Source organism: Poecile atricapillus, chromosome 1 (genome assembly GCF_030490865.1).
Source record: "Poecile atricapillus isolate bPoeAtr1 chromosome 1, bPoeAtr1.hap1, whole genome shotgun sequence".
NCBI classification, from domain to species: Eukaryota; Metazoa; Chordata; class Aves; order Passeriformes; family Paridae; genus Poecile; species Poecile atricapillus.
In genome coordinates this window covers 647,959-667,439 of record NC_081249.1, presented here as the reverse complement: position 1 = coordinate 667,439, position 19,481 = coordinate 647,959, and the positions used below count along the sequence as shown (strand labels likewise).

The 19,481-nt window shown below is 57.1% G+C and overlaps 3 protein-coding genes across 6 annotated transcripts; all 3 read right to left on the bottom strand.

Moving 5' to 3' along the window:
• Positions 1-7,565: 7,565 nt before the first annotated feature.
• On the bottom strand, positions 7,566-9,056 carry LOC131588514 (hemoglobin subunit beta). The gene is made up of 3 exons (XM_058857410.1): positions 8,877-9,056; positions 8,563-8,785; positions 7,566-7,797 (listed from the first exon to the last, which is right to left on the bottom strand). Exons 1-3 carry the CDS (start codon positions 8,966-8,968, stop codon positions 7,669-7,671), a joined length of 444 nt encoding a protein of 147 aa, XP_058713393.1. The 5' UTR covers positions 8,969-9,056; the 3' UTR covers positions 7,566-7,668.
• A 1,603-nt stretch (positions 9,057-10,659) lies between these two features.
• On the bottom strand, positions 10,660-12,120 carry LOC131588522 (hemoglobin subunit beta-like). Its single transcript, XM_058857419.1, has 3 exons — positions 11,963-12,120; positions 11,643-11,865; positions 10,660-10,888 (listed from the first exon to the last, which is right to left on the bottom strand). The coding sequence occupies exons 1-3, from the start codon at positions 12,052-12,054 to the stop codon at positions 10,760-10,762; spliced, it is 444 nt and encodes a 147-aa protein (XP_058713402.1). The 5' UTR covers positions 12,055-12,120; the 3' UTR covers positions 10,660-10,759.
• A 2,737-nt stretch (positions 12,121-14,857) lies between these two features.
• On the bottom strand, positions 14,858-17,178 carry LOC131588473 (hemoglobin subunit rho). 4 transcript variants are annotated; one of them, XM_058857377.1, is made up of 4 exons: positions 16,442-17,178; positions 15,984-16,093; positions 15,662-15,884; positions 14,858-15,053 (listed from the first exon to the last, which is right to left on the bottom strand). In XM_058857377.1, the coding sequence occupies exons 2-4, from the start codon at positions 16,073-16,075 to the stop codon at positions 14,925-14,927; spliced, it is 444 nt and encodes a 147-aa protein (XP_058713360.1). In that variant the 5' UTR covers positions 16,076-16,093; positions 16,442-17,178; the 3' UTR covers positions 14,858-14,924. The 4 variants fall into 4 exon arrangements, with proteins under 4 accessions (XP_058713360.1, XP_058713344.1, XP_058713354.1 ...); XM_058857361.1 differs by having other exon boundaries at positions 15,984-16,240; positions 16,442-17,177; XM_058857371.1 differs by having other exon boundaries at positions 15,984-16,112; positions 16,442-17,177.
• Positions 17,179-19,481: the final 2,303 nt, after the last annotated feature.

Here is a 19,481-nt window from a genome sequence, read left to right as displayed (position 1 = left end):
TACAGCCCTGGCTGCTCCCCGTGCCAGGCATTTCACTCGATTGTTATTAGGAAAATACACAGCAACTCTAATTCTTATCAGGAATGTTGTTATTGCAGCTACAGCTGTGAGGAAAATTAGGGAACGTGCACAAAGCCAGCGCTGCCTCTGTGCAGAACTGTCAGCCCAGGGCTCCAGCCCCCAGGGAAGGGCTGTGCTCTGTGGAACACAAATCAGAACAGAAAAGAGATGCCAGAAGGGCTCAAGCTTTGAATGCAGAACGGTGCCTTTGGGGCTGTAAGGAAAAAATTAAAAGCAAGTTATAAAATGCCCCTCAAGCTGACACTAATGAGTTCCTGACTTACCCACTGCCCTTTTTGGGGCTGGTGTGGGAGAATTTAAACTTTTCCAGCCCCCAGCAGTCAAGGAATTCACACTCAATCTGTCTGTGTAAACAGGGAGCTCGGGGTTGTTTAATTGAGGGTTAAACTCATCAGCATGCCAAGAGAAACGGGACTGGGGTATTTTCAACAAGCTCCAGACATCTGTGGTCTGCTCCTCACTCCAGCAGCTCAATAGTTAGCTTGATAAGTTAAATTAGCAGCTTTCCAGCGTGCTCTGATGGCCCTCAACATGAAAATGCAGAATTCAGTATTTGAATCTGAGTGTGCAAACCAGACGTGCACGGCATCCTCATCCTCTGCAACATCCCACAGCAATGAGCAGACGGATTTATTCACTCTGTGCATCATCCACTCTTCGGGTCTCGGTAGAAATGGATAAAAATCGGGACAAGTCCCATCCTCATCCCCTGGGCTGCCCACAGGGAGGACATCCTGCCCCCACGCCCACCCATGGATCAGCTCACCTGGATTGCTGCACAGCCAGAACAGGAACAGGAGCAGGAACATCCCTCCCCTGCTCCTCCCCAGCCCCTTCGGTCCCTGTCCTTGTGGGACACAGCAGCAATCGGTGTGCACAGGCACGGGAGGAACTCCCCCAGCCCGTGTGCCTGTGCTGGGGTGAGCAGAGGGATCCTCCCAAGGATCAGCTCCTGTCCCTGTGTGAGCAGAGGGGATCCCAAGGATCAGCTCCTGTCCCTGTGTGAGCAGCAGGGATCCCAAGGATCAGCTCCTGTCCCTGTGTGAGCAGAGGGGATCCCGAGGATCAGCTCCTGTCCCTGTGTGAGCAGCAGGGATCCCAAGGATCAGCTCCTGTCCCCCTGGGAGCAGCAGGGATCCCAAGGATCAGCTCCTGTCCCCCTGGGAGCAGCAGGGATCCCAAGGATCAGCTCCTGTCCCCCTGGGAGCAGCAGGGATCCCAAGGATCAGCTCCTGTCCCTGTGTGAGCAGAGGGGATCCTCCCAAGGATCAGCTCCTGTCCCCCTGGGAGCAGCAGGGATCCCAAAGATCAGCTCCTGTCCCTGTGTGAGCAGAGGGGATCCCAAGGATCAGCTCCTGTCCCCCTGGGAGCAGCAGGGATCCCAAGGATCAGCTCCTGTCCCCATGGGAGCAGAGGGGATCCCAAGGATCAGCTCCTGTCCCCCTGGGAGCAGAGGGGATCCCAAGGATCAGCTCCTGTCCCTGTGTGAGCAGCAGGGATCCTCCCAAGGATCAGCTCCTGTCCCCATGGGAGCAGAGGGGATCCCAAGGATCAGCTCCTGTCCCCATGGGAGCAGCAGGGATCCCAAGGATCAGCTCCTGTCCCCATGGGAGCAGCAGGGATCCCAAGGATCAGCTCCTGTCCCCATGGGAGCAGAGGGGATCCCAAGGATCAGCTCCTGTCCCCATGGGAGCAGCAGGGATCCCAAGGATCAGCTCCTGTCCCCCTGGGAGCAGCAGGGATCCCAAGGATCAGCTCCTGTCCCTGTGTGAGCAGCAGGGATCCCAAGGATCAGCTCCTGTCCCTGTGTGAGCAGCAGGGATCCCAAGGATCAGCTCCTGTCCCCATGGGAGCAGCAGGGATCCCAAGGATCAGCTCCTGTCCCCATGGGAGCAGAGGGGATCCCAAGGATCAGCTCCTGTCCCCATGGGAGCAGAGGGGATCCCAAGGATCAGCTCCTGTCCCCCTGGGAGCAGCAGGGATCCCAAGGATCAGCTCCTGTCCCCCTGGGAGCAGCAGGGATCCCAAGGATCAGCTCCTGTCCCTGTGTGAGCAGCAGGGATCCCAAGGATCAGCTCCTGTCCCCCTGGGAGCAGAGGGGATCCCAAGGATCAGCTCCTGTCCCCATGGGAGCAGAGGGGATCCCAAGGATCAGCTCCTGTCCCCATGGGAGCAGCAGGGATCCCAAGGATCAGCTCCTGTCCCCCTGGGAGCAGCATGGGGGTCTGGTGTCGGAGCTCAGGGGGTGCCAGTGAGAGCTCCTGCACTCCAGGTAGGAAAGAGAAGCTCAGCTCAGAAATGCGGTTCCTGCACGTGTCTGGCTCTCTGCTGCAGAGAATTCGGGCTAGAAGGGCTCTGACAGAGCGGGGAGGAGGCAAGGGGGTGGAACAAAGGGAAGATGAGGCAAATCAGCTCTGACAAGTCCCTCTGGGGTTCCCAACCTTCCTTTCTCCAAAGTCACCAAGGGATCAGAAGTCTTTTAACATCCACACGCTGTTTCTGAGGGGCTTTGCGGCACTGCTGCAGTTGCCATGACATCAGATAGTGGCAGAGAAAAGGAAAAAGTTGTGATTCTGTTCCAGAGAGCCCCTGCACAAGGGGAAGGGAGCACGGAGGGCTGGGCTCATCCCCACACTCCCACCTGCTGCCTTGGCCATGTGCATCATGGAAAATCTGCAAGGGTCCCTTTCTGCACAGGAAAAGAGATTTTCTGTCCAAATATCTCTGAGATGTGACACGGCATCAAAAACTGCCTGAAACAGTCCCTGCAAGATTCTTTGGGCAAGTCGGGAATTCCCACTCAGTTCCTGGGGAAAACATCTTTATTTACCTCTCAAAAGCAACGAAGCATCTTTTAAACATCAGAGCAAGTTCCCTGTCAGTCCCCCTCCCTCCAGCAGTGTCAGACCCAGCAGACACATCCCAGGGCAGCCGAGGCTGTGATTGCATTCCAGCCCCTGCAGCTCGGGCTCCTGAAATGCTCCGAGACGCTGCTGCCACTCCTGAGAGTTCCCTGGAGAGGTGTAAAATCGTGCCTATAAATACAGGAAAAATAACCCCGGCAGGGGCAGCACAGAGCTGCTTAAAGAGTATTTTTGGCTTGTGCTAAGAAGTGAACTGGGGACTTTCTGCTCCAGCAATTTTGCTAAGTGTGGGGATAAGGCCAGATAAAAATAATTACACCTGATAGTCCCCTGGTTCACCTGCTCCTGATTAACATCTGAATAAGAACTCTTTAAAAGATGCTGGGAGCTGCAATCAGCACAGATTTGATTCGGGTCTGATTGAGAAAAGACGGAAAACTCCTGAGTCGCTCAGAAGTGCTCCATGGAGCTCTGGAAGGGAGGGAAGTTCACCCAGCAGGATGATGGATCGCTCTCCCACAGCATCACAAAACTTTGATGAATGAGCTGCACATGGTGCTGCCCGGGAAAGGAGGGAAGGGAATGTCCACAACAACAGCAGAGAGTGATGAGCAGAATTCAGGAGAGGAGGATTGTTCCTTGGCAAAATGGGTAGGAAAAGTCATTGAGAGTTGTGTTAAATTATAGAAATCACAGTTGTGACCTGTGCTAGGATTCCTCAGCCACTGGGAGCTGGCACCTCTCCTCCTGGAGCCCAGCATGAAAATCAGACTGGTTTGGGTGGAAGGGACCTCAAATCCCACCCATTCCCAGCCCTGCCATGGCAGGGACACCTCCCACTGTCCCAGCTGCTCCCAATGTCCAGCCTGGCCTTGGGCACTGCCAGGGATCCAGGGGCAGCCCCAGCTGCTCTGGCAATTCCATCCCAGCCCCTGCCCACCCTGCCAGGGAACAATTCCTGCCCAAGATCCCAAGATCCAGCCCTGCCCTCTGCCACTGGCAGCCATTCCCTGGCTCCTGGCAATTCCTGCAGCCCTTGGCCCCAGTCCCTCTCCAACATCTTCAGAGCTCGCAGGGGTCTGAGTTCAAAGCCTTTCTCCTGGATCAGGTACCAGGAGCAGGTACCAGTTCCCTGGGGGCAGCAGCACCTTGATCAACCCCCTGGGGTTGTTCCCCAGCCAGATCTCCTTCAGGTAACCATAGCTGCCCTCCCCTGTGCTGGGCTGGCACTAAAAACAGGATTTTTTAGGGAGAAAATCACTGTACAAAGCATCACCCCTCCTGGGTACTGCACAGGGATGCTTCCCCCACCAGCCCACGAACGTGTCCCTGGAGAGAGGAACAGCGAGGTCTGGCTCTCTCACACAGCCCAGGGCAGGGCTGGGGCTGCAGACACAACCCTGAACTTCTTGGGGTCCACGTGCAGCTCGGACAGAGGGGAGCAGGGGCCCTTGAGGCTGTTCCTGGACAACAAGAACACCGGGGGGCAGGAGGGGCTGGCAGGGGGTGGCACCTGAGAAGGGGCCTCTGGTTATCCCGAGCTCCAGAGCTTTATCCCGTCCCCTCGGCGAGGATGGTCCTTCCACCCTCCAGCACGGGCCCCTGCAGGAGCCCCAGCCGTGATCCATCAGCACTGGCCACGGGCAGGGGCTCAGGGTCTGAGCTGTGAGCTCTGAGCCTCGTGCCCCAGCTCTTTGAACACCGGGCTCTGCCTGGTGTCCATGGAGTGGTGAACGTTTGGGCCAAAGCAGAGCCCGTGGCAGAGCCAGGATCTCAGAGGGGTCTGAAGTCAGCAAAACCTGCAGGACCCTGCCCTGCCTGAGGTGTCCTTGCACCACCAGGAGTGTGCTGCAGCTGCTCAGAGGATGCTCAGGCTCTGCAGCCAAAACCTGCATTAACCCCATTATCCTTCTCCTGGAACAGAACTTGACCCCCTTGGTTCATTTGTGCCTTTTGGAGCAGAAGAATCACAGTTGGACTTCAGCTCTCAGGGTTGGTCCTTTACAATTCAAGATATTCTAAAAGACAGAATCTCAGAATGGTTTTGGGTTGGAAGGACCTTAAATAAAGGTTTGGAGGGACCTTAAAGCTCACCCATGCTGGGCAAGGCCCACACCCAGTGGTGTCCCCTTGGCTGGGACAGGATGAGACAGCATCAGCCCATTCCTGCTGCCATCAGCCACATCCAAAAAGAGCAGTGAAACAGCCTTGGAACACCAGGTTTGTTGCTGCAGGTTCTGCTGTGGGCTCTAAAAACATCAAAAGCTCAGCTCAGGGATGTCCAGTTTGTGGGGGAGCCCCTCCTGAACCTGCCAAGTTCCACATTCCCCCTCTCCTGGAGTTGTTTGGGTTCCTCTGACACGCCCTGGAGCATGCCAGGGGTGAAGCACCCTGTCCCGGAGCAATGCCCTGGGGAGATTTCCTCTTTTGTTTTCTACATAAAGCCCCAAGAAACACCATTCCTGCTGAAATCAGCGCAGAGGTTTTAATCCCAAGGTGCCAGGGTCAGTGCACTGTTTTCCTGTTGTTTTCCAGAGGGTTTGGGCTGGGCTAAGGAAGAGCTGCTGAGTCCTGTCAGACTGGGCTGAGCAGGCTGCAGCAGAGCCACAGGGATAACCAAGCTCCTCTCACACATCAGCACTTCCTCCAGGGACCATCTCCTGCTAAGTGTCTTTTGCACTGAAAATACGGCAGGAAAAGCAATTAAAAGAAAGCAAATAGCAAGGGAGATCTCCAGCCAGACAACATCTTTTTCCCATGCTAATTGTAGACTCTTTTTTTAGTGAATTAGGAAAGGATAATCTTCATTAGATTTGCTTACCTCTGTCTTTTCTCCAGAAAATCCAGTTCCCACAGCTGGGGGCTGGAGCACCATGACAAATCCAGTCAGGTTCAGCTTGGCCCAGGCAGGAAGAGGGGATGTGCAGGGAAAAGTCTGCCAGACTGCCACCAGCACCCACCCTCCTGCAGCCCCCCACCAGCCCCACCAGGAGCTGGGTGCTGCCCACAGGGATGTTGTGGCACCAGGAATAGGAGCAGGAAAAGCAGTGTGGGGAGAGGAGATCCCACAGGATTTCTGTGCTGGGGGCTTGGAGCAGGGTGTCATCCCAGCAGGAATGGAGGTGGGAGTGAAGGCAGTGGAGAGTGATGGGAGGGCTGCTCCCACCCTGGTGCAGGGAATGCCAGGACCTTGGAGGTCTGCTCGGGTTGTAGGATCATGGAATGATGGAATGGGTTGGGATGGAGGGACCTCAGAGCCCATCCAGTGCCAGCCCTGCCATGGCAGGGACACCTCCCACTGTCCCAGCTGTTCCCAATGTCCAGCCTGGCCTTGGGCACTGCCAGGGATCCAGGGGCAGCCCCAGCTGCTCTGGCAATTCCATCCCAGCCCCTGCCCACCCTGCCAGGGAACAATTCCTGCCCAAGATCCCAAGATCCAGCCCTGCCCTCTGCCACTGGCAGCCATTCCCTGGCTCCTGGCAATTCCTGCAGCCCTTGGCCCCAGTCCCTCTCCAGCTCTGCTGTCCTTCCTACCCCCAGACACCTCGCTTGCAGGATGAGTCCTGCTCATTTCTGCCTGAAGTCCATGAACAATCATGTTCATAGAAACCATTCCTATCTGTCACGAAGCCTATGAAAAGTCATGAAATATCTGGGGGTTTGGTGGCTCTGAGCCTGCCCAGTCTCCCTGCAGGGAGAGAATTCCTTTGGGATTTGCTGTGACTCTTCTCCTTCCCAGTGTGTACCTCAGCAGCAGGGACAGAATGCCTCTGTCTTCGGGTGTCGTGACTGAGAAAGGGCATTTATGGCTCACAGGCGCTTCTAACACCTTCCTGTGCGTCAGGGGCAGGGACTGGAGTGCCCAGAGACGTGGGTGAGGCAGAGACAGAGCACGGTGCAGGCTGGGTGCCAGAAATGCTGGGATGAACAGCTCTGCCCGATGCTCTCCCTTAAAAGCCAGCGCATCCTTCCAGCCGAGCTTTTGCCGCGTCATGCTCTGCTCAGATGTGCTTCCCATGCCAAGAACAAACCCTACCCAAACGTCCTGCTCTGCAGACACCTAAACCCACCCAGGACTCCCATCCAGGAAATTAAGTCGCTGCTCTTGGCAGAATCGGGCCCCCCCAAATTGCAGAGTGGGTGGTGCAGGGTGGGAGGGACGCGAATAAACAAAGTCTGGACAGGCCTTGATAGCAAAATGTTTATCTCAAACCTGCCCCCACCCAGCTGGCTGCTGGGCCTGTGTGACTCAGCTGATTTTGGGTAGGTTTTATGCCAGGGATGAGCCAGGGTAGAAGAAAGTCTTCAGTTTGTTTATCTTCCCCTCAGAAAAATACGAATCCTCTCAGTTTCCCTCGTCTAAGAGAGACATGCAGGTTCTACAGCAAAATTCTGAGCAGTTCCTCTGCGCAAAGTCCCCGGTGTGTGACCCCGGGGGTGGCAGGACTCTATCATGCCAACATCCTGAAAACACAATTTCCAGAGGCAAATCCCACACGAACCAACAAAACCACCCAGAACAAAGGCAGGGGTGCTTTCCGTGACCCTGCTGAGGCTGACGGCCCAGCCAGCCGTGCCCCCAAGCCCTCCATCCCCCCAGGGACACTCAGACGCACAGGAGACTTCACAGGATGAGCTTTATTTGGCTGTTAGAAGCTGTTGGCTCGGGCTGGCAGCGGGCTCCGCGGGCTCCACGGGCGCCGCCGGCCGCTCCTGCGGCTCTTCAGTGGTACTTGCGGGCCAGAGCGTGGGCAACCACGCGCACCAGCTTCTGCCAGGCGGCCTGGCAGTCGGGAGTGAAATCCTTGCCGAAGTGGGCGGCCAGGACGATGATCAGGATGTCACCCAGGAGCTGTGGGGACACGAGCAGGTTAGCAATGCCCTGTACGTCCCAAACGAGCGCTCACATTACAGCCAGGGAAGCCTCCAGGAAATCTGCAGTCTCAAAAACCTCCCCCAGGTCCTTCTGAAGATGCACCTTAAACTTGGTCTCTGCTCTGTCTCTAAAGGTTTGTGTTCTGCTGCCTCATGGGAAGAGTAACCAAAAATTCTTTGGGGTTTTTTGGACTAAATTTTTCTTTGTCCCTTCTGGCTTTGTTTTGGAGTTTCTCTCGAGCAGAAGACCCAGCCGAGCTCCTGGCACAGCAGGAGCTGGCACTTGGTCCCACAGAGCCCTGGCACAAACAGCGAGCTCATGCTGGCCCAGGGGATTCCTGCCAGCCCCAGCCCAGGCACAAACAGTGGAGTTAACTCCCCACTGAGATACCTTCAGCCAAAGTTCTCTCTCGGCAGATCCTCTTTGGCTTTTGGCATCCAGCCGCCACCTCCTGCTCCTCACTCATCTCTCTGTCCTCCTCTGTGCCAGACTTTGCTCTTGCTCCTTCTCCTCCCCCCTGGCTCAAACCTCTTCCTGCTCAACAGCTGCTTTCACTTTGTTCTCCACATCCTCCCCTTCCCGTCCCCCTCCCGCAGCCCCTGCCACCCCTCTGCCTTCCCAGCCCCACATCCCTTCCCTCTGTCCCTCTGCATCCCCCCACGGCAGCCCCAGCCCCTTCCTCCCACCCTGGGCTCAGGCTTAGGGGAGACGCTGCAATGGGGAGCTCAGGGCACAACTCACCCTGAAGTTCTCGGGGTCCACGTGCAGCTTGTCGCAGTGCAGCTCGGACAGCTGGGAGAAGGTGTTCTTGATGCTGTCCAGGTTCTTGACGGCCTCCCCGAAGGAGGTGAGCACCTTCTTGCCGTGGGCCTGCACTTTGGGGTTGCCAATGATGGCGGTGGCGCTGGACAGGTTCCCGAAGGAGGCGAAGAACCTCTGGGTCCAGGGGTAGACGATCAGCAGCCTGTGGAGAGACACAGACACGGTCACACCGACGCTCCCGTGGCAGGAGAGGTTTCCCCGTGCAGGCAGCAGGTTCCCGGAGCTGGACCTACCTGGCCAGGGCCTCGCCGCCGCACTCGGCGACATTGACCTTCCCCCAGAGGCCGGTGATGAGCTGCTTCTCCTCGGCTGTCCACTGCACCATGGTGCTGGCAGGTGGGTCGTGTGGCGGCTGCGGAGGAAGTCTGGGCTCTTGCTCCCGAAGGATGGCACGCTGGGCAGCCGCTCTCCCGCCCCGCTTTTATGCGCTGCGCCGCGCCCCTCCTCTCCCCCGAGCGCCCCTCCATTGGCTGGGCTGGGGGGCCCAGCCTGGCGCCCCAGGGAGGGGAGCCAGCTCCAGGGTGGGGCCCCAGGGCAGGGTGCCCAGATCCAGCGCTGGGCTGGGCTGGCCACCCGCCCTCCCGGCCTCTGATTTGCAGCCCTGCTGCAGGGTGGCTTTATCTCCACACAGAGCCCCTTGGATGGTGCCCACCCATGAGGCAGCAGATGCGAACCTGGGGCTCTTGGGCTCTCTGAATTCACCACTTTCTCCATCTCCTCTTCTTGCTGGACCTGTGAGGCTTTGGGCTCTCCCTCTGCTCTCCCATCAGCTCTTTAAGAGTTTGATTAACTTCGGGATGACACTGCTAAAAGCACAGCAAGGCCTTGCAGCCAAGAGGGAGCTCCTGTCTCAAAAGAACCTCTTGGCAAAGGTCCTGCAAAGGAGAGCTTATAACCCAGGGCAAACCAAGTGCAGGGGGTTGGCTCACAGGGCATGAGGAGAGCTGGGAAGACTGGGATTACTGGGATCCCACACAATCCCAGGATCCCAGGGGCTAGAAAAGCCCTCCCAGCCCATGGAGTCCCAGCTGTGCCCGATGCCCACCTTGTCCCCAGCCCAGAACCCTGAGTGCCACGTCCAGCCCTTCCTTGGGCACCTCCAGGGATGGGCACTGCAAAGCTCCCTGGGCAGCCCCTGCCAAGGCCTGAGCTCCCTTTCCAGGAAGAAAAATCATCTGCACAGATGTGCAGCCTGAGACAGTGCCTGACCCAGGGGTTCCACAGCCCGGTGATCAGTGGTGTTCCTGAGAAGTGGGAGAGGCAGCCGGGTCTCCTGGGGCTGCTCTTCTGCTCCTGCGCCCAGCTGGAGGTGGGAGGTGGTGTGCAGGGGATAGGGATGGAGCTCATGGGGCACAGGAATGCCCTGGTGGGGTCTGGATGACGTTGGAGCAAAGTGTTTGTGTTCCTGCTCCTGCAGGAGGGGGCTTGGCCAAAGGACAGGGGTCAGTCTGGGGGTGACACTGTTCCCCAGCCCTCTGCAGCCAACACTGGTGTTTCATGGGATCACAGGATCCCAGACTGGTTTGGGCTGGAAGGGACCTTAAATCTCATCCAGTCCCATGCCCTGCCACAGGCAGGGACAGCTTCCACTAACCCAGGTTTTGTCCAAATCCCATCCAATCGTGTCTGTTACATTCTGCCTTTGCTAATCTAAGAGTGACTTTAAAAACTCCCACGCCAAGAGAAGCCCACACACAGGAAGTTACGAGCCATGGCTCCAATCTCCCTGTCACTTCTCCCACTGCACACTTTTGTACAGTTCCACTCCACTCTCTTTGTGAAAGTCCTAAAACATTAAACCAAGCAATGTTACCTAATGTGCCCAAAAAGTGCCAGAGTGTTTCTGTTCTTATTTTGTGGTGTTTATTAGTGTTTTGTCCTGAACATTCCCCTGGGATCTCCACCTTAGACAAGTTTCCCTTGAACGAGATCGTGGCTCGTGTTATCCCACGTTTGCGAGCTCCCCCAGCCCCGCTGTCCCTCCATCCCCATTCCCACAAAGAGCCAGACATCTCCTGGTGGCTGGAGCAGCTGGTGTTTATTCAGAGGTCAGAGGCCAGCAGAACCCGAGGAGGACTCCCCAGGAGTGTCTCCAGGCAGGAGGGCTCCCAGGAGCTCAGTGGTACTCGTGGGCCAGCGCGTGGGCCACCACACGGACCACCTTCTGCCAGGCGGCCTGGCAGGCGGGGGAGAAGTCCTTGCCGTAGTTGGCAGCCAGGACGATGATGAGGATGTCACCCAGGAGCTGGCAGTGGAGGGAGAAGAAGCTGTCAGCTGGTGCTGCCCCACGTCCCTCCCCAGCCCCGCTGCGGTCTCTGGGGAAGTCAGAGCAAAGCAAGGGGTGGATTTATCCCGGCCCCATGCAGGGCACCGGGCTCCTGGCACAGCTCCTGCTCTGGCACGTGCCAGGGTCCCTGGGTGTGCTGGATCCTCCCCCCAGCACCTTCCCTCGCCTGCTCTGCACTGTCCTCCCTCGCCTTCTCCTGGGCTGACCCCTTCCTTTTCCATCCCTGGCTGCCCCCGGGCTCAGAACCCTCCTGCCAAACTGGCTGTGCTATTTTTCCCTTCTTTTTTCCCCTTCCCTTCTTTTTCCCTTCTTAAAAAACTTTAAAACTCTCAAAGTTTTTCCTTTAAACTCCTGTGAGTGGAGTTTAACCACTCCCTCACAGCCAAGCTCAGCTCTTCCCTCCAAATCCCATCTCAGTTCCTTCCCTTCTGGCTGCTCCAAGATGTTCCTTCTGACCAGGACACGTTTGTCTCTGCATTTCTCCCCGTTCACCTGCCTGGCTGCCTCCTCTCACAGACCCCAGCCCCAAAACTCCTCTTTGTTCCCCCAAACATGACTGTCCTGTCCCCTCCCCTGCCCCTATCCCCCACAGGCTCTCAGGCAGCCCCAGGGTTTCTCTCGAGGTCTCACTGACTGTCAGACCCCTCTGAGACCCCCAAAGCACGTCCAGAGCTTCAGGAGGAACCTCAGGCTGGAGCTGAGCATGGCTCACCCTGAAGTTCTCGGGGTCCACGTGCAGCTTGTCGCAGTGGAGTTTGCTCAGCTGAGCAAAGCATTTCTTGATGCTGTCCAGGTTCTTGATGGCCTCCCCGAAGGAGGTGAGCACCTTCTTGCCGTGGGCACGGACCATGGGGTTGCCGCTGATGGCCGTGGGGCAGGACAGGTTCCCGAAGTTAGAGAAGAACCTCTGGGTCCAGGGGTAGACGATCAGCAGCCTGGGGAGAGACGGAGGGACACAAACAGACATAGAGGCACAGATGTTCCAGGGAGAGGTTTCCCTGTGCAGGCAGCCGGTTCCGGAGCCAGACCCACCTGGCCAGGGCCTCGGCGCCGCACTCGGCCACGTTGACCTTGGCCCAGAGGCCGGTGATGAGCTGCTTCTCCTCGGCTGTCCAGTCCACCATGGTGTGAGCAGAGGGGCTGCCCTGAGCGATGGACGTGGCCCCGAGGCTGCCCCGGGGATTTTTATACACGGCTTGGCCTAATCTCAGCCCAGGGAGCCACGGCTCGGGGCTGGGGAGGGAGCGGGGCTGCACGGGGAAAGATAGCGGCTCTGGAGGCTGTCCAAGGGGGAGAGAGGCCCCTTCCCCCTGTCTCGGAGTGGACAAGCATCACCTCGGCCACGAGCACAGGTGGAGCTGCGGCTCCAGCCCCGGGGACCCCAGGGTGGCACTGGCACCCGCCTGGGGAACACCATCCCCTCCTGCCAAGTGAACCCCTCAAGGTGCTCTGCACATGGAATCGTGGAACCCCAGACCTTAAAGCTCATCCAGTGCCACCCCCTGCCATGGGCAGGGACACCTTCCACTGTCCCAGGCTGCTCCAGCCTGGTCTTGGGCACTGCCAGGGCAGCCTCAGCTTCCCTGGGCATCCAGAGAGCCTCTCCAGCACTGCCTTAGTGCCCCGGGGCACTTACCCGCAGACATTAGCCACAAACATGACTTTAAACTCCCCAAGAAAGAATTCCAAGGGCTTCTGAATTTGAAGATTATTGAGCCATGGAGAAATCTTAAGGACATCTGCTGTTCTGGGCTGGCCCAGAGGCTGTTTGCAGCAGTGGCCACTGGTCCACGGCACCATCAGCCCCACTGGGGCAGATACAGCCCCCAAGTTCCTGAGAGGGTGGCAGGGTGAGCCTGGTCAGGACTGCACCAGCTCTGGGAAGTCCTGGACCCTGTGAGACCTGGCAAAAACCAAAGGCAAGCACAGCCCAGACAGTCCCAGCCTTGGGCTCAGCCTGGTGCTGCATTTGTTTTTGTAAGAAAGAGTTAATTTTAAGAATGATTTAAAATGCCCTGGAGGCAGCAGCGTGGCTGGGAGGTTTTGGAGCTGCCAGCTCAGGGAGCTCTCTGGACACTGGCTGGGAGGGGAAATGTTCATCCCAACGTGCTGAGCAGGGCCAGCTCCTGTAGCTCGTTCTGAGTCTGCAGAGTCAAAAGGAAATCTCCTTTAGCCCAGTGCAACCCCAGCAACACCTGACAGCTTATTCCCAGCTGGTCCCCAGACAGAAAAGCAGACCCTGCTCTCAGCCTGGGATGGATTGCACCATGCTCAGGACCCTTCCCTCAAGCATTCTTCCATCTGGGTGTTCCATGTGGTGTGGGTGGAAGATCTCCCAGCTCCTGGAATCACAGGATCGTGGAATGGTTTAGGTTGGAAGGGATCATTAAGATCATCTCATTCCACCCCCCTGCCATGGGCAGGGAACCTTCTGCCAGACCAGGCTGCTCGAGTCTTGGCCCCTTCCATGGACAAGAACCTTCCCTTTCAGAGACGAACCATCCCAACCAGGGCCAAAGGCAGCTCCAGTGAGAGCCCTTCTGCCCCAAGCAGAGTTTCTTGGTCCCTGATTGCAGCAGTGTCCCCGCCAAGCTTTACAGAGCCCTTATCAGCAGCAGTGGCAGCTGTGCCCAGCTCTGCTCTGGAGCCAGGCCAGCCTCCACTCTCCTCCAGAATATGCAGGGCCTTGTGTCTTCAGCCAGCAGGTCCTGAGGGTGTCTTTGCTCCTGGTTTAAAATCCCAGAAGGGTTTGGGTTGGAGGGACCTCAGAGCCCACCCAGTGCCCCCCCTGCCATGGCAGGGACACCTCCCACTGTCCCAGCTGCTCCCAATGTCCAGCCTGGCCTTGGGCACTGCCAGGGATCCAGGGATATCCTGCATGCAGGGCTCTCCTGTGCTCTCCTGACCTGTTTTGGGTCAGGTGGGCTGGTGGTATCTGTAACTTTGCTCCGTCACACAGAGAGGGAGGGCTGTCACTGGCAGGGTGGGACACGGGGCCCCCTTGGCAGCACCCCCTGTCCCTGGGCAGCAGGAGCAGCCAGGCACAGCCCAGCCAGGCACAGCCCAGCCAGGCACAGCCCAGCCAGCAGGACGTGCTCCACGGCACCACCGGGACGTGTCCGCAGGAGAGGAGCAGCACAAAGGTCAGGATGTGGACACTGAGATGAAAAGTCACGGCCCCCAAACAGGGACCCAGCCCTGGACACCCCAACAGGCCTGGGGGTGCTGCTGGGTGCCCCCACCATCCGGCTCTGTGTTGCTGGAAAATCCCAAGGCTTTGAACTGGAATGCTGAGAATGGTCTGGCCTCCTGCAATCCTGCTGAAACACCCATTTTCTGGGTGAAGGGAGAAGCTGTGCTGCAGGGAAGCTGGGTTCAGATTTTGGGCTTTTTTCCTGATTCTTTTCCCCCTTGGTGCTGCCGGCAGGGCTGGACCTGCCTGGCTGTGCAGGATAGAGGGGTTAAATGCAAACCCCTGCTCTATCAGCAGAAAGGCAGAATATTTATACCTAAATCATGCAAAGCAAGGGTTTCACCATTTGAGACACTAACATGCCTGTCTTTCCTTGTTGCTTTTTAGGCTGTTCCTGGAAAAACACTGCTGAAATGGAGATGCTTACATAGAAACTTTCAATTCCAGTGAAAAGATGTGCTTCCATTAAGCCAAAATGAGTAAAAAAAGGCTCTAGCCCATCCTGTCTGAAAGCTGCCCTCATCCCCTGCTCTTGGGATCTTACACATTCCAGATACCAAACTCTGATCAGGATACACCAGTTTCCATCACTGATGCAGAAACTACTTTTGATCAATTTAATACATCACTAGCAAACTATGGAGGGGGAAATTTCTGCCTGATCAGTGAATCTCTACAAATTTATATCCTTGCAAATATCCCAGGAGGAGAGGCCCAGGGCCCACAGAGACACAGAACACAAAGAATTGCAGAAAATGTAGTTTTTATTGCTTGTCACAGACACAGATTCCTCCCGAGGCTTTAGTGGTACTTGTGGGCCAGGGCGTGGGCCACCACCCCGACCAGCTTCTGCCACGTGGCCTGGCAGGCAGGGGTGAAGTCCTTGGCGAGGTGCGTGGCCAGGACGATGACCAGGATGTCCCCCAGGAGCTGAAGAGGGGAAGGCAAGAGGGAAATCAGGTCAGCAGGTGCCAGCCCCCCTCACCCTGCACAGCCCCCCGGCACCAGGGGACCCCAGCCCCCAGAGGGTCCCGGGCTGTGGCCAGGGAAGCTCTGTCAGCTGCAGGACAGGAGCCCCGTGCTGGCCCTGGACACGAGTATCCACCTGCTCCATCTCTGCTTCCCCTCACATTTGCCAGCTGCTAGACATTTTTCTGCCTTGCCTTTTCCTGCTGTGAATCCCCACACCTACTTCAGCTGAGGGTCAGTGTGAGGTCCACCTTCTACCTCCCCAAAGCCAGGCTGAAGCAGAGGCTGAAGCAGAGGCCAACATCCTGCTCCTTTTCTCCAGCCGTGCCTGTGCAGGCCCCCAGACTTGCAGAGAATCTCTCTGTGTTTGTCACCAAATTTGTCCTTGCAGTCCAGAGCCTGCATGATTGAGTTCCCAGCCCTCCCCTGTCCCACAGTGCCCACTCCAGCCAGCCATGTCCTGTTTGCTAACTGAACCCAATAACACAAGTTATCGATGCCTGTTGGAAACCCCCCGGGCACTGAGGTGCTCTGAGGAAGGAGGAACAGAGGCTCCAAGGACAGCTCACCCTGAAGTTCTCGGGGTCCACGTGCAGCTTGTCGCAGTGCAGCTCGGACAGCTTGGAGTAGGTGCCCTTGAGGTTGTCCAGGTTCTTGATGGCCTCCCCGAAGGAGGTGAGCACCTTCTTGCCGTGGGCACGCACCTTGGGGTTCCCGATGATGGCCGTGGGGCTGGACAGGTTCCCGAAGTTAGAGAAGAACCTCTGGGTCCAGGGGTAGACGATCAGCAGCCTGGGGAGAGACACAGGGGGAAGCAGACTGGTTAAAGCCCCCTGACCGGGGCGGTTTCCCCGTGCAGGTGAGCGGGGCGGGTTCCCGAGCCGGACCCACCTGGCCAGAGCCTCGGCGCCGCACTCCTCCACGCTGAGCTTGGCCCAGACGCTGGTGATGAGCTGCTTCTCCTCAGCTGACCAGTGCACCATGGTGATGGCTTTGCTGGGCTGGACACAGAGCCTGGAGCTGAGCACAGACCCTGCCGGGTTTTTATCCCCTGTCCCGGCGCTGCCCGGCCCCTCCAGCGGGGCCATTGGCTGGGCTGGCCGGGGGTCCCCGCCGGGGGCTGGCCGGGCAGTGGTCACTGCACTGAGCTGTGTCATCAAGGAAAGCCCTGTGAGCCCTTAACAGGCCAGCCCAGGACACAGGACCTCTTATCTCCCTCTCCTTGGGCCCTGGCTGCCTGTTCGCCACAGGCATGGACATCCCACCCATCCCTGCAACAGCACAGACCCCTCAGAGAGGGGCTTTAGAGTCATGGGATAGTCTGGGTTGGAAAGGACTTTAAAGCTCACCTTGTTCCATGTGCCATAGGCACCCTCCACTATCCCAGCTTGCTCCAAGCCCAGTCCAGCCAGGCCTGGGACGCTTGCAGGGATGGTGGCAGTGAAGCAGAGGTCTCCTCCTCAGCTCCAGGTCTCCAGGAACAGCTGTGTGGGTTGGCAGGGTGGGCTGCAGCTGTCAGCAGGTTCATCTGCTCTGTCCATGTGAGCCCTTCAGTGATCTCTCCCTGCTGGGAATTAAAAGCCGTGCACAAGGACAGCAGGACCCTGCCGTGTCACAGCCCCATCAGCAACATCCCCCGGGCCGAGGTGTGGCTACAGGCACACCTGGAATCTGGCTGTCACCTGCACAGCCGCTCTCCTGCCTTCCAGGCCTCCAGGGAAGCTGTGCTCCCATGCTCAGGAAGGCAAAGCCGGGGTGCTTGAGGTGTCAGGCATCCAGACCAGGCTGGATGGAGCAACCTGGTCTGGTAGAGTGTGTCCCTGCCCATAGCAGGGAGCTGGAACTGGTGATTATCCAACCCAAACCATTCCATGATTCTTTGGATCTGTGGCTTTGGGTCTGTCTGTGGGCAGTTTAAGAAACCTCATCCAGACCTCTGAAATCGTCCAGTTACAGACTGACACTGGACCATTGATCTGAGAAGGCTGGAGAGGAACTTTTTACATGGGGAGGCAGAAAGAGGAGCCAGGGAATGGCTGCCAGTGGCAGAGGGCAGGGCTGGATCTTGGGATCTTGGGCAGGAATTGTTCCCTGGCAGGGTGGGCAGGGGCTGGGATGGAATTGCCAGAGCAGCTGGGGCTGCCTCTGGATCCCTGGCAGTGCCCAAGGCCAGGCTGGACATTGGGAGCAGCTGGGACAGTGGGAGGTGTCCCTGCCATGGCTGGGGTGCCACTGGATGGGGTTTAAGGTCCCTCCCAAGCCAAACCAGTCTGGCATTCTGGGATCTTATTAGAGACACAGTGGGACGAGCCCATCACCGTGATCCCCCTGGGGCATTCACATCTGTAGTCACATTTTAGCTCCTCACCACAGGGTTCTGTAAGACATTATTAATTTTTTCCATTTCTGGGTGGTGGGAGAGGCCCCTTGAGCAGCCCCAGGCAGGCTCTGATAGCCCGGCCAGGGGCTGTGTGGGGCAGATAAAGGTATCGTCAGGAGCCCGCTGCTGCCTGAGCTCCTCACCTACAGAGCAGAGACAAGACACACCCGTGCTTCTCAAGAGATCTGAGGACTCCAGAAGTTGTCCAAATCCATCCCACAGAGCTCCAAGGGGTGCGATGGAATGTGTGCAGCCCTGAATTCCCAGGCAGACATTCCCATCACGTGAGCCAGGCAGCGCTGGCTGGCAGCTGCTCGCCCAGCTGGGGATGACAATAAATGGCCTCAGTGGCCTCTGCATTTATTACTTCTCTGTAGCCTGAATTGCCTGGCATTGAAATTAAAACCCAGGCTGCATCTGGGGCCATTCTCAGCAATGCACTCGCCTCCTCTCTGACAGGAGATTCATTTTCAGCTCTGCAAGGCTGAACTTTAAGAGGGAAAAGATAATGATGCTTTTCTGCTGCATCTGAACCAGCAGCAGGGAAAAACTCAGGGAGGGGCAGCAGGATGGTGAGCCTGGGACAGGGAGGACAACATCAAACCCAGAGGCTGGAGGAGAGTGTTAACTGCAGCACTAATATTATTTTTTAAATGTGGTTAATAAATTCTGGGTTTCTGGAGTCTGTTGAAAACGGGCAAGGGCTTGGCTGGTGGTGAGAAGCCTGCAGGCCTGGACCCGTGCTGTGACCCATCAGGGGCTGGTTTTACCGGTGTGGGAGCAGGGTGACTTTCCATGGATGGCTAATGATGGCCATAAAGAGCTGAGGGGGAAGGAGGAAGGCAGAGGAAACAGGAGGAAGAGAGGCAAAAGTAATTTTCATTCAGACAGGCCCATTCCATGCTGCTCTCCTGTATTGATCCCTTTAATGGTTGGTTTTATCCCCACAGCAGCTCTTTAATCTCTAAATCCCTTCAGATGGGCACAATAGCAAAGGAATAACAGCAGGTGGATCAGGCACTTAATCGGATTAGGGTTTTGTCTCTGCATGAGGAGAGCCTGGTGTGTCAATGGCCTTTTGCAGCCACTCTGTAAATGTGCTCCAGGCACAGCATCAGCTCCAGGCAGCCCACTGGAGCTTTGGCTGTGGCATTAGCCTGGTGCCTGGCGTGAGCTCGCAGGTGGAGGTGATTCCCCAGCAGCACACAGATCCCAGGGAGGGCTGGCCTCAGCCCCGGGCTTGGGGCTGCAGGAGACACCAGGAGCCCCTGGAGAAACTGGAGAGGGACTGGGGCCAAGGGCTGCAGGAATTGCCAGGAGCCAGGGAATGGCTGCCAGTGGCAGAGGGCAGGGCTGGATCTTGGGATCTTGGGCAGGAATTGTTCCCTGGCAGGGTGGGCAGGCCCTGGCACAGGGTGCCCAGAGCAGCAGAGCAAAGCCAGATGCTCCCAGACTTTAGGGAAAGGGGCAGAACAGCTGCTCTAAACCCATTCAGGATGTGGTCAGGGACAAATCTGGGTAATGCAGCAACAAGTGCATCTGAATCAGCACAATTTGTACAACCTTCCCTGGCTGGGACTGGTTGTTGCCTGAACATAGTAGAAAAGAATTTCTGGAAATGCAGTTTTTTCCTTAGAAGGGACAGGGATTCTGGGAGGCACCACAGGCAGCAGAGGTGCGGGGGCTCCACAGGGGAGACTCCAGGCAGGCTGGAATTTTAGAGCAGAGAGCTGGATGCCATCCTCATGAGGAGAGTTGTCTCCTTCAGCATGAGGCACTCTGCTCTCAGCACAAAGATATTCCTATTTTTTTTTTCTCTGCTGTAACAATCAGGGGAAATGCAGCTGAGGTTAAATGAATTTTTCTCTGGCCCTAACAAAGTTCCCTCATTTCAGGATCCAGATTTAACCCTTGGTATTTTCTAGGTCTGACTCCAAGAGGTGTGGAGCACCCCTTGCTCTGACTGCTCCAGCTTAGCTTTCATGCCATGTAATCATAGAAACATGGAA